The sequence below is a fragment of the Nerophis ophidion genome, linkage group LG25 (assembly GCF_033978795.1).
Source record: "Nerophis ophidion isolate RoL-2023_Sa linkage group LG25, RoL_Noph_v1.0, whole genome shotgun sequence".
Classification (NCBI taxonomy): Eukaryota; Metazoa; Chordata; class Actinopteri; order Syngnathiformes; family Syngnathidae; genus Nerophis; species Nerophis ophidion.
In genome coordinates, this window is record NC_084635.1 from 22,615,170 (window position 1) to 22,641,676 (window position 26,507).

Genomic DNA, 26,507 nt, shown 5'->3' on the forward strand with positions numbered 1-26,507 from the left:
AAGGAAAAAAAATGTACGACGGAATGACAGACAGAAATACCCTTTTTAAAAAATATATATTTATCTGTTTCTATATATATTTATTGTGAGAAATCATTAAGATGATCAGTGTTTCCACAAAGATAAATATCATTAATTATTAATAATAACATACAGTTCAAGGTAAATTGAGCAAATTGGCTATTTCTGGCAATTTATTTAAGTGTGTATCAAACTGTTAGCCCTTTGCATTAATCAGTACCCAAGAAGTAGCTCTTGGTTTCACAAAGGTTGGTGACCCCTGTTTTAGGATATGCCATGAGCCAATAAAAAAAAAAAGCAATTCAGTCCCGACTGACGTCTCTGGCCACACTTTCCAGACCACTAGGTGGCGACAAACCGCTACTAAGGATACCCTCTTCCGGAAGTGATAGAAGCGCTGTCATTGAATCAACATGGCGGCGTCGCTGGTCCGCTGCGTCCGTGCAGGTCTCAGCCGGAGTTGCAACAGTAAGTCTACGGTTAACACCTATGTCCTTGAGGATACATTTTAATGAAAAGCTTTATTTTTTGCCGCTGCCAACGTTATAGTCTGTTTTACCACAGCTATACGCCAAGCCGTTTGACCTTAGTTTGAGCTAGTAAGTGCTAGCAAGTGACGACCATGGAGGTTATGGCACATCATGTTAGACTGACCATACGTCCTCTTTTCCTCGGACATGGCCTCTTTTGCGGGGCTGTCCGGGTGGGGTTTCTTAAATGCCTCTAATGTCCGGCGTGTTGAGTCAATGTGTGTATTTTCAATGTACGCACAGGGTTAAGATACATAACAAATTGTGAAGGTGTGCGCACAGAGCAGCATTCATTAGGGAGGGGCACAGACAGAAAGCGCGAAGTAATTAATTGTCAATCAAGGCATACTTGATCAACAGCCATACAGGTCACACTGTGGGTGGCTGTATAAACAACTATGAGGCCTACTGAAATGAGATTTTCGTATTTAAACGGGGATAGCAGGTCCATTCTATGTGTCATACTTGATTATTTCGAGATATTGCCATATTTTTGCTGAAAGGATTTAGTAGAGAACATCCACGATAAAGTTCACAACTTTCGGTGCTAAGAGAAATGCCCTGCCTCTACCGGAAGTCGAAGACGATGACGTCACATGTTTGATGGCTCCTCACATATTCACATTGTTTTTAATGGGAGCCTCCAACAAAAAGTGCTTTCGGACCGATAAAACGACAATTTCCCCAATAATTTCAGCGAGGATGAAAGATTCGTGTTTGAGGATAGTGATAGCGGCGGACGAGAAAAAAAAAACAAAAAAAAAATGCGGTTGCATTGGGAAGGATTCCGATGTTTTTAGACACATTTACTAGGTTAATTCTGGGAAATCCCCTTATCTTTCTATTGTGTTGCTAGTGTTTTAGAGAGTTTAATAGTACCTGATAGTTGGAAGGATGTATCCACGGGTGTCTTGACGCACAGTGTCTCAGGGGACTCGACGGCAGCTATGGACGGCACAAGCTCAGCTTTTCTCCGCTAAGAACTGACTTTTTAACCACAATTTTCTCACCGAAACCTGCCAGTTTACAAGTGGTCGGGAACCATGTTCTCTTGACCGCACTCTGATCCATAGGAAAGTTTCACCTCCAGGAATTTTAAACAAGGAATCACCGTGTGTTTGTGTGGCTAAGGGCTAAAGCTTCCCAATTCCGTTTTTCTACTGTGTCTTCTCCATTATTAATTGAAGAAATTGCAAAAGATTCAGCAACAAAATGTCCAAAATACTGTGTAATTATGCGGTTAAAGCAGACGACTTTTAGCTGTGTGTGTGTGCAGCGCTTGTATTTCCTAACAGTCCGTGACGTCACGCGTACACCTCATCATTTTCAACAGGGCAGTTCGCGGGAAATTTAAAATTGCAATTCAGTAAACTAAAAAGGCCGTATTGGCATCTGTTTCAATGTTAATATTTCATATTTGATATATAAACTATCAGACTGCGTGGTCAGTAGTAGTGGGTTTCAGTAGGTCTTTAAATGCCTCTAATGCTAGTGTTGAGTCAATGTTGTGTGTATTTTCAATGTACGTACAGGGTTAAGATACATAACAAATTGTGAAGGTGTGCGCACGCAGCAACATTCACAAGGTAGGGGCAGAGACAGAAAGCGCGAAGTAAGTAATTGTTTGTCAATGAAGGCATACTTGCTCAACAGCAATACAGGTCACACTGAGGGTGGCTGTATAAACAACTATGAGGCCTACTGAAATGAGATTTTTTTATTTAGACAGGGATAGCAGGTCCATTCTATGTGTCATACTTGATCATTTCGCGATATTGCCATATTCTTGCTGAAAGGATTTAGTAGAGAACATCCACGATAAAGTTCGCAACTTTCGGTGCTAAGAGAAATGTCCTGCCTCTACTGGAAGTCGCAGACGATGACGTCACGTGTTTGATGGCTCCTCACATATTCACATTGTTTTTAATGGGAGCCTCCAACAAAAAGTGCTATTCGGACCGAGAAAACGACAATTTCCCCATTAATTTGAGCGAAGATGAAAGATTAGTGTTTGACGATATTGATAGCGACGGACTAGAAACAAACACAAACAACAGTCAAGACCCGTCCCCCCATCCGAAGGTGGAGGGAAGCTATCCTCTCGTCTACTGAGTTGAATTCCAACGTGCAGGCTTTGAGCCAGGTGGCAACAAGAATTGCTACCCCAGCTCGTCACCTCTCATTGCGTGCAACGCCAGAGTGGAAGTGAGTCAAGCCCCTCTCAAGAGAACTGGTTCCAGAGCCCTTGCTGTGCGTCGAAGTGAGTCTGACTGTATCTAGCCCAAACTTCTCCACCTCCCACACTAGCTCAGGCTGCTTGCCCCCAGCGAGGTGACGTTCCACGTCCCAAGAGCTAGCTATGAAGATCGGACCACCAAGTGTCCTGCCTTCGGCTGCCGCCCAGCTCACAATGCACTCGACCTTTATGGCCCCTGCTAAGAGTGGTGAGCCCATTGGAGGGGGGACCCACGTTGCCTCTTCGCGCTCCTCGGGGACAGGCCACCAGGCGCTCGCCATCGTGCCCCACCTCCGGGCCTGCCTCCAGAGGAGGGCCCCGGTGACCTGCGTCCGGGCGAGAGAAATCTGAGTCCTTTGTTTTTATTTTTCATGGAGGTCTTCGGGCTGCTCTTTGTCGGATCCCTCACCTATGACTTGTTTATTTTGGAAGACCCTACCAGGGGGCATGGAAACCCCGGGACGACATACTCTAATCATCTAATCACTATATTGACAACAGATGCATCATGTTGTGTCGTCAGGTCAGCTGTGGTATGTGTGTATGAAATGTGTTAAGAGGCATAGTTATAATATCTACTGCAGGTAGAAGTAGGGGTGTAAAGGTAAACAAAAATTTTGGTTTGGTACGTACCTCGGTTTAGAGGTCTTGTTTCGGTTCATTTTCGGTACAGTAGGAAAACAAACAAATATTTTTTGGGTTATTTACCAAATTTGCAAAATCTTCCACCAAAAACATTTTTCTTAGTGGAATATTTGATGTGAAGTAATCAGAACCTTGGATGGGTCAATAATTCATAATAACATTGACTTTGATTCAATATTATGTTTTGAGCAATGACAGTTTGAAAGAAAAAAAAAAGCTTTGTTTTATTAGTCAACATTGCAACTTTTTCTAAATTACATTTAACCTTCAAGCTTTTTTATTTCACTTTTATGTTTTATTTTAATAGTATTTTTAGAATGTGCCGTGGGCCTTTAAAACATTAGCTGTGGGCCGCAAATGGCCTCCGGGGCACACTTTTGACACCCCTGCTATAGATAATAAAAAATAAAATCTGATAAATCAATGGATAAAAAGCAGAGCCTGGCGACGCATGCACGTTTATCATAACTCTCTTGCTCTCTGCCCCGCCCTCACGAATGCTGCTGCTGCGCGCACAATTTGTTTTGTTTTTAACCTCTTCTTAACCTTGAATGTACATTGTTAATACACGCAACCATAACTCAAAATGCCAGACATTTGAGGCATTTAAGAAACTCCGCCCGGACAGCCCCGCAAAAAAAGACATGTCTGGTGAAAAGAGGACGTATGGTCAGTCTATCCTAGCCCGATCGCTGCTAGCACCGGACCTGTCCTCTTTTGCTAGCAGCGACCGGGCTACGATAGACTGACCATACGTCCTCTTTTCACCGGACATGTCTTGTTTTGCGGAGCTGTCAGGGCAGAGTTTCTTAAATGCCTCAAATGTCCGGCATTTTTCGTATTGTTTACGCTACTTAATTTCCCCGTACCAAATGGTTCAATACAAAAACACATACCGTTTAAAGCCTAGGTAGAAGGAATTATTTTCGAGCAAGGACAAAATCTTTATTTAAAAAAAAAAAATGACCTCAAATCTTTTTCTGATGGACCATCACAAATAAATGCTTGGCAAACACTGTCAACATGTGTTAATATGTAAAGTGTACCTAACAGATGTCTAAACTTTGTCTTGTAATGTTGTTAGTTGCAAGGACATCAAGTCTCCTGCAGCAGCAGTCCAGGTTGCAGAGTTCCACCATTGAGACAAGCCGTGAGTACTGTTTTACGTACATGTCTAAACTATCAGTGTCCAAACTGCGGCCCTGGAGCAATTTGAGCAGCGCGATATTTCACACCCTCAAGGAGAGGGTGTGAAACACTGTAAAAGGAAACAAAATGCAGAAGCATGCGGGAGAAGTGTTTTTGTAGCAGATAAAAGGAATGTATTTTTTTTCCTTAAAATTGAATCAAAATCAGTCTATAACTTTTTGAGTTATGTTACTAAGAGACAAAAAACCCCTGGCAAAAACACAACCTCTTTGGCAGCGGTAAAGTCTTTGTACTGCAATGCCCAATTCTGAACCTTCGTCTCAGAGCCGGCGGGAAAGAGCCCGGTTTTGAGCGCGGAACACTAGACATCCCGGAAAATACGAGTAATATAAGAAGTTACTTGATGAACCATCACCCAGAAAATATATTTGAAACCAGCAATGCTAAACATCAATTTGTGAGGTATTTACATTATAAAAAGTTAAATTGTCGGTTGAGAAACAGCCTTTTCTAAACTGATATCAAAAAACGTTCACTGCAGAGGACAATGCTTCTGAGAAATTAAAAGTTGAGACACTAAAGTGAGCATTGTTTTACTGCATGTTTACATTGTCAGTTTAAAGACACTAAAAATTTAATTTTTTTATTTTTTATTTGATTGAAACAGTGGATGTTCCTGCACAAATGCATTTAAAAATACTTGTTTGTAGTAATAAATATGTTTAGAACATTTATGCATTATGTTTGTGTTCAATTACAGTAAGTCTGTTTATCTGAAACATTCCTGAAGCCACTTAATTTCACACAGTATGGTATTTTTGCCAAGTCTTTTTTTTTGATAATTCACCATCAAATCGTACCATGGCCTAGACAAGAACACTTTTTTAAATGCATTCTAGCTTGTAAATAAATGCGATCAAAAATCAACTCACGATGGAGCTTATGGGAGTCGCTCTGTTCTGCCTATAGAAGCCCTTAAAAAAACATCCAAACACCTTCATTAAAGTTTTATATACATGATGTATGTATATAAGTAATGTAGTAACGGACACATTTGTAATAGCATTTAATATTTACATATTTTTCAGATTTTAAGCATATGCTTTGCATTAATTAAAAAAAATGCATCATTACATTATTTTTTTTTTAACAGCATTACGGATTATTACTCACCACAGACTTCAGGAGAGCCAACACATATAATTAAAATTCACTTACTGTACAATATTTGCTGATTTTAGGATGCCAACTGTTAGGATGTTCATATATTCCTGTTTAGATTCAGAATGACGCGTACTTCTCGTGAAGAAAAAGGGGGTTAAACCAAGTGTGTTTTCGTGCCTTTCTCACCTTTCCTGGGTCTAAATTGGCTGTCAAAGTTGACAAACTTGTTGGAATAAGTTTGCATCATTCTACTATCCAGGTGAGAGACATGATTTATGATCTACAATAAACTTCCACAAGCGAGGAAGCAACTTACCACTCACTGATGTCAATATAGGCACACAAACTTGCGATCACAGCGCCGCTATACTGTATATAGTTTTTCCTGTGTTAGCGCCTTTTATAAAAATATCACTAATATTTGATTAATATTCAAGTCACGAAATGTAAATAGTGTTTTTGGCTTTTTAGGATAGTTATTTATTGGGTTTTTTGGGCGGAATAGAGGACCTCCCATTGGCCCTCTTATAAGCTGACTTTTATTTACATTTATATATGAGTTACAATGCATAAAAAAAACTAATCTTTTGTCATGTCTTTCATAATGATTGTGAATGATAAGCAAAATTCCCCAAAAAAGTGCAGTTCCCCTTCAATACCGTGGCAATTTCGTACTGTGAAATTGACATTGTTATATCCCTACTGAAAAATTATTTTGGATTCTGATTTCGAATTTTGGGTAAAAACTACAAAGGGATGGGATGGGGTTTGCTGATTTTATCGTGATTTTGTAATGAAACAGGCTAATAACCAGGATAAAGAAACAATGTACATTTTTTTAAAGAAAAATCTTTGTGTCCTTATTATTTTAGAATTTTTAAACCAGACTAATCATTAATACAGGTTATTACTTGCATAAATGATTCAAATGAACTAAAATGACCCCAATATTTGGACACCAATGCTATTTTGATGTCAGAATGTCCTCCAAGTATTTTTTTCTAAAAGGTTTTTCTTGAATGCACGTCATTTATTTGCTCAATATTTAACAAGTTGAAGTCTCCTCACTCATCTTTGTACTGATGAAATTGACCTGATCATTAACCTTATATCATTTATATATACACATGTGTTCTCCACAGCCACCGTCCGACCAAAAGATGCAGTTGCCCACAACCAGCTAGCAGCATTTGGAGAGTATGTGGCTGAAATGATGCCCAAATACATCCAGCAAGTTCAGGTCAGTTCTGTGCAACAATAATCATTTAGGATTTATGGGCCAATCCCAGATTAGTGATTTTAAATGAACTGATGACTTATCTGATCATATATGTGTATTTACTTCATGCATTTGTACTGTTAATGGAGTACCTAACATTTTTTTGCAATGCCCCACACTTGCAGGCTGAGTTAAAATTAGGGCTATCCAACCATCCATCCATTTTCTACGGTTTAACGTTTTCAGGGTCGCAGGGGTGCTGGAGCCTATCTCCGCTACAATCAGGCTATATGCTTGGGAAATTCTTCGAGCATTGAACTGATCGCAATTTGACTGTTCACAGTCTTGGTTAAATCCAATTCTGGGAGTTGTCTTAATTTGCATAATTGGCCATGACGCAAAACTCTGTGATTGTGTGTGGACGAGTAAAACTGAACACCTTATAAATAATACAAGTGATTTAAAAAAACATGCAAGCATGCGCTGATTTTAAAGCTATACATTCCCGATTGTATCATCAAGGTGAGTTACCTCTGTACCCAGCATGCTTTGGGGGCACTTTATACATCTATTCTTCACTTAATCATTGTTACAAATGGTTGTTTGTTACTGTGTGTTAACTTACCTGTTACATGTTGTGCTGAGAAAGTGTATGTAGGCTGCAACAATTAATACAATTTATTAGTAAAATATGTCTTTGGCTAATTCATTTGTCAATATTAGTCGTGACATCACCGCATCTGTTTTTAAGGGCTTTGTCAGCGTAGCCTTTTTGAAAAAAATAATACCACAAAAATATTGTACTGTGGCCTTCATACAGTAACAATATCGTATCGTGAGATATTGATATCATTACAATCCTAGTAAAATATATATTTTGAGGGAAATAAAAATATCGATGTCATCACTCTATTGTTTGTGCTTACGCACCAAACAGCAGTTCAGAGTACCCACCCTTTTTGGGTACACTCGAGGGAGTACTGGAAAGTGCTAACCCGGGTGATTCCCTTGTTCTACTGGGGGACTTCAACGCTCATGTTGGCAACGACAGTGAAACTTGGAGAGGCGGGATTGGGAAGAATGGCCGCCCGGATCTGAACCCGAGTGGTGTTTTGTTATTGGACTTTTGTGCTCGTCACAGTTTGTCCATTACAAACACCATTTTTAACCTTAGGGTGTCCATATGTGCACTTGGCACCAGGACACCCTAGGCCGCAGTTCCATCATCGACTTTGTAGTTGTGTCATCGGATTTGCGGCCTTATGTTTTGGACACTTGGGTGAAGAGAGGGGCGGAGCTTTCTACTGATCACCACTTGGTGGTGAGTTGGTTGCAATGGTGGGGGAGGATGCCGGACAGACCTGGGAGGCCCAAACGCATTGTGAGGGTCTGCTGGGAACGTCTGGCAGAGTCTCCTGTCAGAGAAAGTTTCAATTCCCACCTCCGGAAGAACTTCGAACATGCCACGAGGGAGGTGCTGGACATTGAGTCCGAGTGGACCATGTTCCGCACCTCTATTGTCGAGGTGGCTGATCGAAGCTGTGGCCGCAAGGTAGTTGGTGCCTGTCGGGGCGGCAATCCTAAAACCCCTTGGTGGACACCAGCGGTGAGGGATGGCGTCAAGCTGAAGAAGGAGTCCTATCGGGTCCTTTTGGCTCATAGGACTCCGGAGGCAGTGGACAGGTACCGACAGGCCAAGCGGTGTGCGGCTTCAGCGGTCGTGGAGGCAAAAACTCGGACATGGGAGGAGTTCGGGGAAGCCATGGAAAACGACTTCCAGATGGCTTCGAAGCGATTCTGGACCACCGTCCGCCGCCTCAGGAAGGGGAAGCAGTGCACTATCAACACCGTGTATGGTGCGGATGGTGTTCTGCTGACCTCAACTGCGGATGTTGTGGATAGGTGGAAGGAATACTTCGAAGACCTCCTCAATCCCACCAACACGTCTTCCTATGAGGAAGCAGTGGCTGGGGAATCAGTGGTGGACTCTCCTATTTCTGGGGCTGAGGTCGCTAAGGTAGTTAAAAAGCTCCTCGGTGGCAAGGCCCCGGGGGTGGACGAGACCCGCCCGGAGTTCCTTAAGGCTCTGGATGCTGTTGGGCTGTCTTGGTTGACAAGACTCTGCAGCATCACGTGGACATCGGGGGCGGTACCTCTGGATTGGCAGACCGGGGTGGTGGTTCCTCTCTTTAAGAAGGGGGACCGGAGGGTGTGTTCCAACTATCGTGGGATCACACTCCTCAGCCTTCCCGGTAAGGTTTATTCAGGTGTACTGGAGAGGAGGCTGCGCCGGATAGTCGAACCTCGGATTCAGGAGGAACAGTGTGGTTTTCGTCCTGGTCGTGGAACTGTGGACCAGCTCTATACTCTCGGCAGGGTTCTTGAGGGTGCATGGGAGTTTGCCCAACCAGTCTACATGTGCTTTGTGGACTTGGAGAAGGCATTCGACCGTGTCCCTCGGGAAGTCCTGTGGGGAGTGCTCAGAGAGTATGGGGTACCGGACTGTCTTATTGTGGCGGTCCGCTCCCTGTACGATCAGTGCCAGAGCTTGGTCCGCATTGCCTGCAGTAAGTCGAACACATTTCCAGTGAGGGTTGGACTCCGCCAAGGCTTTCCTTTGTCACCGATTCTGTTCATAACTTTTATGGACAGAATTTCTAGGCGCAGTCAAGGCGTTGAGGGGTTCCGGTTTGGTGACCGCGGGATTAGGTCTCTGCTTTTTGCAGATGATGTGGTCCTGATGGCTTCATCTGACCGGGATCTTCAGCTCTCACTGGATCGGTTTGCAGCCGAGTGTAAAGCGACCGGAATGAGAATCAGCACCTCCAAGTCCGAGTCATGGTTCTCGCCCGGAAAAGGGTGGAATGCCATCTCCGGGTTGGGGGGGAGACCCTGCCCCTAGGAGTCTTGTTCACGAGTGAGGGAAGAGTGGATCGTGAGACCGACAGGCGGATCGGTGCGGCGTCTTCAGTAATGCGGACGTTGTAGCGATCCGTTGTGGTGAAAAAGGAGCTGAGCCGGAAGGCAAAGCTCTCAATTTACCGGTCGATCTACGTTCCCATCCTCACCTATGGTCATGAGCTTTGGGTCATGACCGAAAGGATAAGATCACGGGTACAAGCGGCCGAAATGAGTTTCCTCCGCCGGGTGGCAGGGCTCTCCCTTAGAGATAGGGTGAGAAGCTCTGCCATCCGGGAGGAACTCAAAGTAAAGCCGCTGCTCCTTCACATCGAGAGGAGCCAGATGAGGTGGTTCGGGCATTTGGTCAGGATGCCACCCGAACGCCTCCCTAGGGAGGTGTTCAGGGCATGTCCAACCGGTAGGAGGCCACGGGGAAGACCCAGGACACGTTGGGAAGACTATGTCTCCCGGCTGGCCTGGGAACGCCTCGGGATCCCCCGGGAAGAGCTAGACGAAGTGGCTGGGGAGAGGGAAGTCTGGGTTTCTCTGCTTAGGCTGTTGCCCCCGCGACCCGACCCGGATAAGCGGAAGAAGATGGATGGATCACTCTATTATTGATCATAATACTGATATTACCCTTGCTGTCGGCACCTCAGATTTCTGGATCAATCCTCCATCTTACGTGTCGTGTACTCACTGACAATGCTGACACACCATTTGTTGTTATATTATCCTCTCTCTAAACTGTTATTAATCTACTTGTTAATTTTCTGCTAATGTCTACTTACTTTCTGCTAATGTTCCATCTACACGTTTTAAAATTTACTAAGCACTCATTTCATCCGTTGTTTCTAGCTAGCTTAGCTGCTAGCTTAGCTATTAGCATGCCTGCTCTTGCTTGCTCTGTGTGTAACATGTTCACCCTTGTTCTCCAGTGATAATGGTACACTAGGCTCCACACTACATATGAAGACACAATTAGCTGCTAGCTAAATACATAAGCCAGAGGAATTGGCATTTGTGATCAGCATTGAAAGGCATTATCAGCAAGGGCAATCACATACCTTTTTTTTTTAATCAGATATTAGTCACTACCCCCTGACCTCTGAAATATAGCCTAATTTATCCTTTTCAAATCGAGACTGAAAACACTTATTCCAGTGTTATTTATTCACTGCCTTTCGCTATGTATTGTTTTTTAGTTAACACCTGCAAATTACATATAGTGTTTTAAGATTTCCTTTTCTAATTTTGCAAGGTTTTTTTGGTCCTTATTTTTCTATTGGTATGTTCTTAAGTTCCCAGCAAGGCATATTTTGTAAATAAAATTTATAATTATTAACACGTCTGAAAATGCATAAAGCTGAATTTAAAAGCTGGTGGCTAAAATAGGAACCACTGTATAAATGTATTCTTAATAAACCCATTAGTTGACTGGTCAATAATCGATAATTAGTCGACAATCAAAATAATTGTTAGTCGGAACCCTACATGTGAGTAAGACAGCTATCTTCGGTGTAGTTCTATCACTTGCAAATTGGAGCACCTTCCATAAGCTGATGTGGCTCTGACGATGCAGACTAACACTGCCATCTACTGTCTGGAGATGTAACTACAAGCTGCTCAGACTGGACCATTATTAAGTTTGCAAGCAAGGACGAGCAGCTAGCAACTTTCAGTGGCAGTGCAAATTTACTAGTAGCTGGCCAGAAAAAGTAATTGATAATAGTTATTATTGAAGTGTGCCAATGATCGTATTGGTTGGCCGGAACAGGATGCTGCTATGTCTAGAACTGGTGTATCATTTTACCTCAGGGGCCACATGGAGGAAAATCTATACCCAAGTGGGCCGGACTGGTAAATGGCACAATACCTTGAAAATAAAGACAACTTCAGATTGTTTTTCTTTGTTTTACTTTGGTCAAAAAGCACATTTTATGTACATATCACAAATAATCTTCTTGCCAAAATACTTCGTTAGTGGTACTTGAAAATTCAGAGGAAAAAATGGTGGAGTTTAAAAAGACACACTGAACTTAAATCTTGTCTCAGTGTATCTACAAAGCCATTCAACTTATAGTCATAGCCTATCTGGGATTGAACAAAAGAGATCAATTAATAAATAATAAAAACTCTTCTAGGTATCAAATACCTCATTTTTCATTTCCACGTATTTATTGTGTGCTAACTCAACAAACCGTTCAAACGGAGGTAGAAATTATTCAAGAGCGTTGAGTTAAACTCTGCATCCAAATTTCTCTATTTTGACAGACATTTTGGGAAAATGAGGATGCCAAAGCACAATGTTTTTCAAAGCAGAAGATGTAAAAAAGCAGGTTTTATGTTTCATTTATGTCGAGGGGCAGGATCCGTAGCCACGCTTCACTGTGTACCTCTTGCTTTGCTGACTTGCGTGGCCCTGTTTGCTTGCCTAACCGAATTGCTATTGCGACATCCATTGGACACTTTTAGAACAGCAGTTTCTTTCATTAAAAAATTCCAGCACGGGCTGCAGGCCATATGTTTAGAAGGTCCCCTTTCTCAAGAAGGTCTGTAGTTTCACTAATTTGCTTCAATCAACCGCTCTGCGTATTAAATTAACACTTTGAGTTTGAAATTGACTGTCGCTTGGTAAGTCTTTATTAGAAATAAACAAGTTCAAAAACGTCTAGGATGTATGTTTTTTTATGTATTCATGTCATTTGTCATTTTCAGAGCGGTATAGTTCTCGTTTTGATTAAAAAAAGTGTCTCTGCAGGTGACATGTTACAATGAGCTTGAGGTGATGATCCATCCTGACGGTGTGGTCCCTGTGCTGACTTTCCTGAAGGACCACACCAACGCACAGTTCCGAAGCATGATCGACCTGACCGCTGTCGACATTCCTTCACGGCAGAACCGCTTTGAGGTAAAAACATTTTGTAAACATAGTAGACTATAGGCTACTTGTAGCGGGCTAGCTGCTACACAACAGCTAAGCACAGAAGATAAACATGCGTAATAAATGTTCTTAATTAAACAATAATGCAGTCTAAAACAGGACAAAATATCCACAAACAAACATGTCTGGATCATTTTAACCTCCTGAATCATACCCTTAAAAATAATGAAATATTATGACCTCAAAGTGTGGGCAAAACACAAGTTAGAACTAGTGTTGATTAGTGTTTTCATACCTAATATTGTTCTCTGTTTGACCCTTTTTACTTTACCAAACCTTTTCTGACATTCCACACCACATATTGACAAATGTATGTAACATTTGACAATAATATTGACAATAACAACGATGTCTGATAATATCGGACTGTCGATTTTATCAGCCAATAAATACTTTAAAATATAAAACCAGAAATGATTGGTATCGGTTTCTTATCGGTATCGGTTTCAAAAAGTAAAAACTTTGTAAAGCGCCGCTGTGTACACGGACGTAAGCAGAGATCCAGAGCATCTTATAGGCACTTCTTCTGCGTGCCTGTTAAGTCACATTATATCTATGGCTTTATGCAACAGCCATGCAGGTCACACTGAGGGTGGCCGTATAAACAACTTTATCACTGTTACAAATATGCGCCACACTGTGAACCCACACCAAACAAGAATGGCAAACACATTTCGGGAGAACATCCGCACCGTAACACAACATAAACACAACAGAACATATACCCAGAAACCCTTGCAGCACTAACTCTTCCGGGACGCTACAATATACGTAATACAATGAGGGCAAACAAATCGTAATTGAACTTCATTGTGAACATTAATATAGGCTCTCAGACTCTTTTAGGACATGTTTGTTCTTCTCTAAAGAAACTTCAACTTACATTCTTCTTAAGGGACTTGAGTTTGGACTAAATCCGTCACGTAATTTGATTTTTTTCTAATATCATACACATTTCTACAACTAGTTGAGCACCAAACATTTACTGAAAAACTTGGTTGAAGGTGTAGGTGCGTTTTTTGGGACAGGTAGGGAGGTTCTTATCTGGCCCCTGCATCAGCTGCCTTTTTGTTTACATCGCGTCAAACTGTGAATGAGTCAGACCAGAAGCCTACATAAACAACACAATGACTTTATGTTGTGGTTTTTTTAGATTGTGTACAACCTGCTGTCGCTGCGCTATAACTCTCGTATTCGTGTGAAGACGTACACCGATGAACTCACACCATTGGACTCTGCAGTTCCTGTCCACAAAGCTGCCAACTGGTACGAGAGGGAGGTGAGTCACAACCCCGCTATGATAAAGTGGAACCTCTATTCACAAACCCCTCTTTTTGCAAACTTCTCAAATTATGAATTTTTAGATAAAGCCAAATGTGCTTCCATGTGCGACCACACATCATTTTATTGAGGAGGCACATACATAATTCAACATACTGATATGCTCAAGTGTTGTTAGTGCATACAAATGTTTCAAATTCAGTTTTTCTCTAAGGTTGTAATTCTCTTTTTTTTTTTTTAGAAGAAGAATTGTACATTCATGGGTAGCAGGTTATAGTTTGCTTTGTACATAAGTTTAGCTGATTGCGAAATTAACCAAATCATTGATTTTTTTAATATATTCAATAAATAAAGGTTTGAAAGTTTTGTAAATCCAACATTACGTATTATTCTAACTGACATTTTTTGTAACAAGGTTAGTGATTGAAGTGTACTTTTGTAGGTAATTTCCCCATATTTTTACACAATTATTCAGATATAGTAAAGAGAATATGAAGTCATTTTTTTTTGTCCAGTACATATTTTGCTTTATTCATTGATGTATTTCTTGCCGCTTTGTTGCATATTTTTCATATTAGATTTGAAGTTAATTTAGTTATCTATTATTATACCCCAAACGTTGGTTTATTGTATTATTTTAATGCCCTCTCACTGTGTGTTTGACTGTCTCTTCTACTGTTACCGAATAGCATTATTTTAGTTTTCCTGAGGTTTAAAATTAATTGTTTTTTTATTAAACCATCTCTTTATTTTGTTGATTTTTTTTCTATTATTTTTATTAGCTTGTGTATGTTCTCTCCTTTCCGAATCACAGATGTGTCGTCTTCAAACAATACTAGTTAATTATGGAAGAATTGATGAACCAGGCTTCGTACTACAGCAAGTTTTAATTGGGATGAGACTGAAATTTTCTGAAAAAAGATGTTAGGGCTGGCGATATATCGCAAGTTTGTCTCTGTGCGATATAGAAAATGACTATATCGTGATATTGGAGTATATGTTCTCACACAGTTGCTTTTATCTGCTGGCATTACACTACAGGTTCTTCTCTTTTCTGTCTCCTTCTCACGGACAAGTGTATCTTCTTACATACGTATACGCCCTCGCAGAGCAAAGAGGTAGCAGCATGGGTAACGTTAGCTGTGGTGCTAGGGGAGCCGTGCGAGTGGTAATACGAGAGAAAGAAGGTGCGAATCTGGTAACAAATGAAGGAAGAATTAATTCCCAATAAAAACAGCAGAGGGTCCATCGGTGGTTTGGTTTCAAGTGGGAATATGTCGAACAGACAACCGTAATTTGTCAGGTGTGGGGCAAAAGCGGCCTACAAAAAGTAGAATTACTGCTAATATGTAGCATCATTTGAAAAGTCACCTGCTAGAGAGTGAAGAGGGATTACTCCGCATTTCAACATCTCCATTCGGTGCCACACGCCCACACCATCAAAATGCCAAGGCAAACATTTCCAGATCAACACGTTATGAAAAAATAGTGATTTTTTGTTGTTGTAATTTCCTTGTCTGCATGAAAGTTTAAAATAAGCATATATTAATGCAGTATGAACAAAAATATTTTAATGTAGACACATAGAATCATCATACTGCTGCGATTATATGTATCAAGTGTTAATTCAAGGCCAAGGCAAAATATCGAGATATATATCGTGTATCGCGATATGGCCTAAAAAATTGCGATATTAAAAAAAGGCCGTATCGCCCAGCCCTAGTTACAGCAGACTTATTTTACAGTAAGGGGAAATTCTACCTCTTGTTCAGCAGCACGAGAGCACACAGACGCCCGCCCCATATCTCCCTAATGATATTAATGTGGGTGGATTTTTACTTTTTTAAAATGTTTGTTATTGTAGCAATATGGTTGTTACTGTTCAGAATTTTGGGGATTTCTGATGATTTGTGAGGGCACCAATGTGACTTCTGTGTGTGCGTTCGCTCGGTTCAGCTTGTTAATAAAGAGAAAGTTGATCCACAGTTAATATACACTACTGTATAGCACTTTATATTTAGTCCAAAGTGCACAAATCTCCACTAAAAGATGAACTTTTTCAAGACTGTAACCTATTTTTCTTATTTACATTGTTTCTTATGGAGATATTTGCTGCACTATACAAACTTTTCCATTTACGAATTCCGTCAAGGACCTATTAAGTTTGTAAATTGAAGTTCCAATGTAATAATTACCTTGACAAGAAACACTAACTGTTTAAGTTTGTGTTGCTTGTTTTCCCCATAAAGGTTTGGGACATGTTTGGTGTGTTCTTTGCCAACCACCCCGACCTGAGGCGTATTCTGACTGACTATGGTTTTGAGGGTCATCCCTTCAGGAAGGACTTCCCTCTCTCAGGATATGTTGAGGTGAGTTTGAGAGGATACACATGCATTACAAGTCTGTGCATAGTATAAAGAGTTCTGTCTGTGGGGCCGTGAATGTATACAGGTTGAGTCCTGACTGGTGTTTGGATGAGTCGGGTGGGGTGCAGTAATCCTATATTTGTTTTCTCAGGCACATTAGTATCAAATTACCGTATTTTTCGGACTATAAATTGCAGTTTTTTATACTTATACTCAGGAGCGACTTATGTGTAAAATTATTAACGCATTACGGTAAAATATCAAATAATATTATTTAGCTCATTCACGTAAGAGACTTGATGTATAAGATTTCATGGGATTTAGCGATTAGGAGTGACAGATTGTTTGGTAAACATATAGCATGTTCTATATGTTATAGATATTTGAATGACTCTTACCATAATATGTTACGTTAACATAGCAGGCACCTTCTCAGTTGGTTATTTATGCGTCATATAACGTACACTTATTCAGCCTGTTGTTCACTATTCTTTATTTATTTTAAATTGCCTTTCAAATGTCTATTCTTGGTGTTGGGTTTTATCAAATAAATTTCCCCCAAAAACGCGATTTATACTCCAGTGCGACCTACATATGTTTTTTCCTTCTTTATTATGCATTCTCGGCAGGTGCGATTTATACTCCGGAGCGATTTATAATCCGAAAAATGCATTTAAAAAAAAAAAAAATGTGTGCAGGTGCGCTATGACGACGAATTGAAACGTGTGGTGGCGGAACCAGTGGAGCTGTCGCAGGAGTTCCGGAAGTTTGACCTGAACACACCGTGGGAGGTGTTCCCTGCTCACAGGGAGAGCAAGGAGGCTCCGCCCACACTGGAAGCCGGAGACAAAGCCCCCGAGAAGAAGTGATGTAACCCCTCTTCCTTATAGCGCACACAAAGCAACCACTTGTGTGTTTGGCTTTTGGCTGTCCCTGGTTAGAAGGACAACAATATTCATGTAAATAAAAAATGCTAATAAAAACCATGTGTTAAAAGTTACCCCAAAACACTCATCATTACACACATTCTGCCACATTTCATTTTATTTTAGCTTCCGCTGTCTGTGGGTGTATTTGTGGATATGAGATCACAGAGTAACTCATTCATTTGTCAACAAAAGCAACCCTTCAATATGTGTTCAGTGTGTACAAAATCATCTTAGAAGGTATTCAATGTAAAAAGTTTTTACAAAAATCTTACACAATGGCAGGATGTAGTAGTTATACAAATCAGAGCAGGTTTCACCTCCTGTTTCATTGTTTGTGCTCCACTTTCTTGTTCTTGAGTGGACGTTGCAGCTGATACACGAACACAGCAGCATTCACGGTAAACTGAAGAAAGCCTATGGAGGAAATACCGTAATCTACGTAGAGGAAGCCGCCGATAGTCGGGCCGACCGTGCGGAGGAGGGACTGAACTGATGCACAAAGTCCCAACATCGTGCCTGGTGAGAAAGCACAAAGGTTTCACTTAACATCCTGATTAAAAATACTTGTTAATGCTCATTTTACTCCTGTGTTTAAATATATACTGTAAACACTAAGTCATGTGATTGCTTTTGATCTCCACACATTTTTTAAATATTTTAATTCTGCTTGTCTCAGTACTCATTTTTGACACCGATATATACATCTATGTCAGCAGGAATTATACAAACTTTGATTATTCTGTAGTGTAGAATGTTAGAAACGGTTAAATCAAGTACAATGACTCTGAGAACAATGGAAGATGGGAACATCTTTATGACAGATTAATGCAATGAAGTAAGTGTTAATTATTGTGACCAAATTCAATACAGGAAAGGCATGATGCAGTAAGTTGAAAGCTGTGGACCCGTTTGTTACTGGATACTTTCAAATACATTTCTGCCTTGGAGAATTTTTTATTTGTAAGTAATATACCACTATAACTATCTATCCATCCATCCATCCATCCATTTTCTACCGCTTATTCCCTTTGGGGTCGCTGGTGCCTATCTCAGCTACAATCAAGCGAAAGGCGGGGTACACCCAGGACAAGTCGCCACCTCATCGCAGGGCCCTACTATAACTATTTTAGCCTTATTTAATATTGATATTTTTAATGCCACTTTATGTTGTATGTACTCAATATGTGGGTTTCAGCTTATTTTTATTATCTATTTTGGCTCCTAAAACGTTTCCTGTGCAATGTCAATATCTACACTACACAATGGATTTGTATTTGTGAATAAGTATCTTAATTTTTTGTATTTGTAAATAACGTTATTTTGGTTTTATTTAAATTCAAGGATAATGTGGTTTTTTTTAGTTTTTTTTTTTAATCAAACAATCTTTTTAGTTAGTTTTTTTCTGCTTTAATCACTTTTTGTCACTTCCCGTGAGTTTTCCGTGTCATCTGCGAACAATGTTCGCTTTAAGTCTCTACAAATGTCCTGGGTGTAGGGCTGGGGGATACGGCCTTTTTTTAATATCGCAATATATTTAGGCCATATTGCGAAACAGGATAAATATCTCGATATTTTGCCTTAGCCTTGAATGAACACTTGATGCATATAATCACAGCAGTATGATGATTCTATGTTTCTACATTAAAACATTCTTGTTCATACTGCATTAATATATGCTCATTTTAAACTTTCATGCAGGGAAGGAAATCACAACTAAAAGAAAAATCACTATTCTTTTCAAAAGGTTTTGATGTGGAAATTGTTGCCTCTGCATTTTGTTGGTGTGGCACTGAACAGAGATGTTGACATGCAGAGTAATCACTCTTCATTCTCTAGCAGGTGACTTTTGAAATGATGCTACATATTAGCAGTAATGCTACTTTTTGTAGCAACGCTTTTGCCTCACAAATTACGGTGGTCTGTTCGACATATTCCCACTTGAAGCCAAACCACCGCCAGACGATGGACCCCCTGCTGTTTTTCTTGGCAAATTTTCCTTAATTTTTTACCAGATTTGCACCATCTTTCTCTCATATTACCACTCGCACATCTTCGCTAGAATCACAGCTAACCTTACCCATGCCGTTACCTCTCTGCTCCGCGGGGGCGTATACGTATGTGACGTATGACGTGACAGTATGTGACCTATGTAAGAACCTGCCCTTGCTGTCTGAGAAGGTGACACAAGAAGGAGTGGGAAGAGCCTGTGGTGTAATGCCTGCAGCTAAAAGCAACTGTGTGAGAACATATACTCCAATATCACAATATAGTCATTTTCTATATCGCACAGAGACAAACCCGCGATATATCGAGTATATATACAGTATATACTCGATATATATCGAGTATATCGATATATCGCCCAGCCTTACCTGGGTGTATAAATAGAATAATTCTGGTACTAACAATGACCCCTGGGGTACACCACATTCAAGTACTCAGATGTGTCATCTCCTTGCCTCATATATTGCCTATTGTTGAGGAAATCGTTTTTACCCAGTTTGCCAGATCCTTCTAATTTGAATGAATGTGAATCTTTTTCCCCCTCATCTATTCGGCGCCCATTTAAAGAATAGCAAAAGCTGCCATGGTACGTGTCAATTTAGAGGTCCTAGGGCTCCACACTACAAGTGATTGCTTACTGCAAAGGATTGTATACCTTCAAATACGCTGTTGTGTAGAATTAGACACAATCTAAACAACCGATCTGGATGAAAAATGCTACAATGAGCAGCTTTATCGTTATGTGGGATATTTGTTGCATAGTTTAAAGGCCTACTGAAACCCACTACTAGCGACCACGCAGTCTGATAGTTTATATATCAATGATGAAATATTAACATTGCAACACATGCCAATACAGCCGGTTTAGTTTACTAAATTGCAATTTTAAATTTCCCGCGGAGTTTCCTGTTGAAAACGTCGCGGAATGATGACGTGTGTATGTGACGTTATTGGTTGGAGGGGACATATTAGCCAGCACCACTTACGACTAAAAGTCGTCTCTTTTCATCGTGCAATTACACAGTATTTTGGACATCTGTGTTGCTGAATCTTTTGCAATTTATTAAATTAATAATGGAGAAGTCAAAGTAGAAAGATGGAGGTAGGAAGCTTTTAGCCTTTAGCCACACAAACACACGGTGTTTCCTTGTTTAAAATTCCCGGAGGTGAAGCTTTACTATGGATCAGAGCGGTCAAGCGAACATGGATTCCGACCATTTGTCAACCAGCAGTTTTTGGTGAGAAAATTGTGGTAAAAAGTCTCCACTTACTGGAGATCAGCTGAGCTTGTGCCGTCTGTACAGCTGCTGTGACTTCCTTCAGAGACTGGCGTCAAGACACCCATGGACACACCCCTCCCACTATGAGGTACTATTTAACTCATTAAAATACTAGCAACACAATTAAAAGATAAGGGATTTCCCAGAATTATCCTATTAAATGTGTCTAAAAACATCTGAATCGCTCCCGATGCAATTGCAATTTTTTTTCTTTTTTTTTTTTCTAGTCCTTCACTTTCACTATCCCCATCCACCAATCTTTCATCTTTGCTCAAATTAATGGGGAAATTGTCGCTTTCTTGGTCCGAATAGCTCTTGCTGCTGGTGGCTCACATTATAAACAATGTGAGGAGCCCTCACACCGGTGACGTCATCGTCTGTTACTTCCGGTACAGGCAAGGCTTTTTTAATAGCGACCAAAAGTTCTGAACTTTATCGTCGATGTTCTCTACTAAATCTTTTCAGCAAAAAATGGCAATATCGCGAAATGATCAAGTATGACACATAGAATGGACCTGCTATCCCCGTATGAATAAGAAAATCTCATTTCAGTAGGCCTTTAAACATACTGTATGTTTTTTTTAAGTAAAATGCATGCATACAAAAAATTACTCTAGGAAGATAAGATAAAATGAGGTTGGTATAGATTTTAGTATCAGTATGAGCATCGGTTTCGGAGATGAAAAAGTGTTGCTAACGTGACAAAAAGGGATTTACATGGGATCAGAAGGATCTTACCTGTGTCCGTGGAAGGTACGCTCTTGGTGAGCAAACTGTCTGTGATGACGTTGAACGTGCTGAGAGAAAACATCATGGGGACCACAATGAGGCAGAAATGGAACACATTCTGCATGTACGCCTGCAGGAAGAAGAATTCTGGCATTAAGGCCACCAATATGGAAAGGGGTTTTATTAGACGTGATTTACAGCAGTGGTTCTCATTTTTTTTAAGTACCCCCTAATCAGAGCAAAACATTTTTGGTTACAAAAAAGAGATAAAGAAGTAAAATACAGCACTATGTCATCAGTTTCTGATTTATTAAATTGTATAACAGTGCAAAATTTTGCTCATTTGTAGTGGTCTTTCTTGAACTATTTGGAAAAAAGGTATATAAAAAAAAAAAAAAAAAACTTGTTGAAAAATAAACAAGCGATTCAATTATAAATAAAGATTTCTACACATAGAAGTAATCATCAACTTAGAGTGCCCTCTTTGGGGATTGTAATAGAGATCCATCTGGATTCATGAACTTAATTCTAAACATTTCTTCACAAAAAAAAGAAATCTTTAACATCAATATTTATGGAACATGTCCACAAAATTCTAGCTGTCAACACTGAATATTGCATTGTTGCATTTCTTTTCACAATTTAGGAACTTACATTCATATTTTGTTGATGTATTATTCAATAAATATATTTATAAAGGATTTTTGAATCGTTGCTATGTTTAGAATATTTTTTAAAAATGTCATGTACCCCTTGGCATAACTTCAAGTACCCCCAGGGGTACACGTACCCCCATTTGAGAACCACTGATTTACAGAATATGTGGGTCATTCTACATCAGGGGTGTCACATTTTTTTTAGTTCAGGGGCCGCATGGAGGAAAATGTGTGCACACGCGAGCCGGACTACTAAAATCATGGCATTAAAACTAAAAAATAAAGACAACTCCAGATTGTTTTCTTTGTCTTTCTTTAGCCAAAAATAGAACAAAAACATTCTTAAAATATTACAATAAATATGTAGAAAAAACTACCATGAAGGAAAGAAGAAAGTGAATGAATGTTTACAACCGAATACATTTGCATATGCACAAAAACTTGTTTTCTTTTGTATTATTTTTTTTAATGAATTAAGTAACGTTTATGACACCGAAAGACAATATAAAATGTGAGATATAACAGGATAATGCATACATTTATCATTTGTTTTCAAAACTGTTACAAAAAAGTGGGACACCATTTTTATGACTTGATGGGGTCCCTGGGACCCCATTTTGAAAATTCCTAGCATCAACACTGATGGAGTATTAGTGCGTGCAAAACAGCAGCAGGCGGCTGTGGCCTGTGGGCCGGATCTAATACTAATCAAATATCCAGTGGGCCATAGTTAATTCATTTGCGGGCCTTGACTTTGACCTGCTCGACATCAATTGCTTTCGGTCTCCCCTAGGGGGGGGGTTGCCCACATATGCGGTCCTCTCCAAGGTTTCTCATAGTCACTGTCACCGACGTCCCACTGGGGTGAGTTTTTCCTTGCCCTAATGTAAGCTCTGTACCGAGGATGTCATTGTGGCTTGTGCAGCCCTTTGAGACACTTGTGATTTAGGGCTATACAAATAAACATTGATTGATTGATTGATTGATTTGACACCCCTGTTCTACATGGTCAACAGGAAGTTGCGTCTTTCAGATCCTGGCAGGAGGTTAAAATATCAGCTTTTCTGCTTTTTGTTTTTATATTTTGTCGTTGTATCACTGTAAGGTGCTTGGTGTCAGCACGCCATTAGCATGAATGCCATGTCGTTTTATTTTATTTGTTTGACAATTACCTGCTAAAAACACAGTCCTACTCAAACGAGTCTTTTTTTGTGGTGTGAAATACGAATGTTTTTGTGGGGGGGGGGTTTATGTAATTTTTTATCTTTTCTGCCTTTACATATTAGTGAGAAATATGTAGTACGTATTATTATTTTTTGGTTTATCATTACGCACTGAACTGCAAAAAAACTTGCACTGCAGCAACATAATTTTTACTTTTGTGGGATAAATAAAAGTCTATTCCCTTCATTGTAGGGACCTTGTGAAAAACTCAAATAAAAAATTAATAGTTCAATATGTGTATTATCGGATTTAGAGTAAAAAAAAAAAAAAAAAGACAACTATTTGAGTTTTTTTATAGTTACAACAAGCAAATTGCAGCGACTCGGAATGACTCAAAAATAAAACTTCCTGAGCTTGCAAAAAACTGGGCATTTGCTAAAAGCAACTAAGCATGTACAAAATGAACATTCCAGATGACAGTTTCAAGAGCCAAATGAATCATTACAGCACATGGTGTGTGTGATTGCAGGTGTGTACCTGAGCCAGGCCTACACAAGCAGAAACCCCGATGGACAGAAGTAGCAGCGAGCTCTCGGAGTACCTCGCCGTAAGATGTCCGATCACCCCTCCCTGCATCACCTGGATACATGTTGGCAGTTGATGGATTTTTTCATGCCAGTTAGTCTTCGTGTTCCAAACGTGTGGAAGAAATAATACTCACCATCTGGGTTATCCCAAAATATGCCATTAAGTAGCCATTTTGTTTAGGCGTCAGCTTAAAAAAGTCCATTGCCATGACAGAAAACATCACCTGGAAAATTCCTGAAGAAAGAGAACAGCGACTAATGGAGATGTGCTGACAGATCAGCATCGGATGAGTTTCACAAAAAAGTATGTATCTTCCAAGCAAATAATAATCACATTCATTACATTAAATACACTGTTTTTTTATCTTAAGTAACATTATCACAGGAGGACAAGGCTAAACATGTAATGAGAGCAAGCCAGAGTCTAGAGCATGGGTGTCAAACTCTGGCCCGCTGTGTAATTTTATTTGGCCCCTGAGGCAATATCAAATTAACACTAGAAATGGCCCGCTGGTATTATACAGCAGCAGTGCCGCTCTTCACTGCTAATACTTATACTTGCCAACACTCCCGATTTTCCCGGGAGACTCCCAAATTTCAGTGCCCCTCCCGAAAATCTCCAGGGAGCAACCATTCTCCTGAATTTCTTCCAATTTCCACCCGGACAACAATATTTAGGGCATGCCTTAAAAGCACTGCCTTTAGCGTCCTCTATAACCTTGCGTCACGTCCGCTTTTCCTACATAGAAACAGCGTGCCGGCCCAGTCACGTAATATTTGCGGCTTTAACACACACACGCGCACATATATAAGTGAATGCAAAGCATACTTGGTCAACAGCCATACAGGTCACACTGAGGGTGGCTGTATAAACAACTTTAACACTGTTACAAATACGCCCACACTGTGAACCCACACCAAACAAATCTCCGTCTTTCTTGGGAAAGACGGAGCATTTTTTGGGAAGCTGTTTTTATACCCAATCATGGCACCCACCTGTTCCCAATTAGCCTGCACACCTGTGGGATGTTTAAATAAGTGTTTGATGAGCATTCTTCAACTTTATCAGTATTTATTGCCACCTTTCCCAACTTCTTTGTCACATGTTGCTGGCATCAAATTCTAAAGTTAATGATTATTTGCAAAAAAAAAGAATGTTTATCAGTTTGAACGTCAAATACGTTGTCTTTGTAGCATATTCAACTGAATATGGGTTGAGAATTATTTGCAAATCATTGTATTCTGTTTATATTTACATCTAACACAATTTTCCAACTTATATGGAAACGGGGTTTGTATGTATGTGTATATAAATATATAAATATATGAATATATGAATATGTAAATATGTATATACCGTATTTCCTTGAATTGCCGCAGGGCATATAGTATGCGCCTGCCTTGAATTACTGCCTGGTCAAACTCGTGACGTCACGAGTGACACTTCCCCTGTCATCATTTTCAAAATGGAGAAGGCTGATTCCAATACCGGTAATTTGAAATCGCATAAAGCGAAGAAAATTAAGAGCTATTCAGTAGGATTTAAGGTCCAAGCTTACATCACACTCAAATTTTTACTGCATACCTTTGGTAAGTGCCGGAGTGAGAAGAGGTTTTAAAATAATTAGCGCATGCTCATTTTACCGCATGCCTTTGGTAAGCGCAGGAGTGAGAAGAGGTTAATTAGCGCCCCGGGGCAATTCAAGGAAATACGGTATACAAACCCCGTTTCCATATGAGTTGGGAAATTGTGTTAGATGTAAATATAAACGGAATACAATGATTTGCAAATCCTTTTCAACCCATATTCAGTTGAATGCACTACAAAGACAAGATATTTGATGTTCAAACTCATAAACTTTATTATTTTTTTTCAAATAATAATTTAGAATTTCATGGCTGCAACACGTGCCAAAGTAGTTGGAAAAGGGCATGTTCACCTCTGTGTTACATCACTTTTTCTTTTAACAAGACTCAATAAACGTTTGGGAACTGAGGAAACTAATTGTTGAAGCTTTGAAAGTGGAATTCTTTCCCATTCTTGTTTTATGTAGAGCTTCAGTCGTTCAACAGTCCGGGGTCTCCGCTGTTGTATTCTACGCTTCATAATGCGCCACACATTTTCGATGGGAGACAGGTCTGGACTGCAGGCGGGCCAGGAAAGTACCCGCACTCTTTTACTACGAAACCACGCTGTTGTAACACGTGGCTTGGCATTGTCTTGCTGAAATAAGCAGGGGCGTCCATGATAACGTTGCTTGGATGACAACATATGTTGTTCCAAAACCTGTATGGACCATTCAGCATTAATGGTGCCTTTACAGATGTGTAAGTTACCCATGCCTTGGGCACTAATACACCCCCATACCATCACAGATGCTGGCTTTTGAACTTCGCGCCTATAACAATCCGGATGATTATTTTCCTCTTTGTTCCGGAGGACACCACGTCCAGTTTTCAAATATAATTTGAAACGTGGACTCGTCAGACCACAGAACACTTTACCACTTTGCATCAGTCCATCTTAGGTGAGCTGGGGCCCAGCGAAGCCAGCGGCGTTCTTTGGTGTTGTTGATAAATGGGATTTGCTTTGCATAGCAGAGTTTTAACTCCTGAGCCCATGTGGTGATATCCTTTACACACTGATGTCTGTTTTTGATGCAGTACGTGCAGTGATTTCTCCAGATTCTCTGAATCTTTTGATG

The 26,507-nt window shown here is 40.2% G+C and overlaps 2 protein-coding genes across 2 annotated transcripts in view; one reads left to right on the forward strand and one right to left on the reverse strand.

Annotated features, from left to right (window-relative positions):
- The first annotated feature begins 338 nt into the window (after nucleotides 1-338).
- ndufs3 (NADH:ubiquinone oxidoreductase core subunit S3) lies at nucleotides 339-17,453 on the forward strand. Its single transcript, XM_061887439.1, has 7 exons — nucleotides 339-489; nucleotides 4,517-4,582; nucleotides 6,888-6,985; nucleotides 12,624-12,773; nucleotides 13,960-14,085; nucleotides 16,337-16,456; nucleotides 17,152-17,453. Exons 1-7 carry the CDS (start codon nucleotides 435-437, stop codon nucleotides 17,320-17,322), a joined length of 786 nt encoding a protein of 261 aa, XP_061743423.1. The 5' UTR covers nucleotides 339-434; the 3' UTR covers nucleotides 17,323-17,453.
- A 26-nt stretch (nucleotides 17,454-17,479) lies between these two features.
- slc22a18 (solute carrier family 22 member 18) overlaps nucleotides 17,480-26,507 on the reverse strand; it is a 40,829-nt gene continuing 31,801 nt past the window's right edge. Inside the window, exons 7-10 of the mRNA XM_061887437.1 lie at nucleotides 23,937-24,037; nucleotides 23,753-23,854; nucleotides 21,405-21,525; nucleotides 17,480-17,898 (exon numbers count right to left, since the gene is read on the reverse strand). Coding sequence (XP_061743421.1) covers nucleotides 17,708-17,898; nucleotides 21,405-21,525; nucleotides 23,753-23,854; nucleotides 23,937-24,037 — 515 coding nt within the window. The 3' untranslated portion in view covers nucleotides 17,480-17,707. The remainder of the gene's footprint in view (nucleotides 17,899-21,404; nucleotides 21,526-23,752; nucleotides 23,855-23,936; nucleotides 24,038-26,507) is intronic.

Coding starts and splice junctions, on each gene's coding strand:
- ndufs3 (XM_061887439.1), top strand. CDS start 435: ATGGCGGCGTCGCTGGTCCGCTGCGTCCGTGCAGGTCTCAGCCGGAGT. Junction 490..4,516: donor TCTCAGCCGGAGTTGCAACA/GTAAGTCTACGG, acceptor TAATGTTGTTAG/TTGCAAGGACATCAAGTCTC. Junction 16,457..17,151: donor CTCTCTCAGGATATGTTGAG/GTGAGTTTGAGA, acceptor AAATGTGTGCAG/GTGCGCTATGACGACGAATT.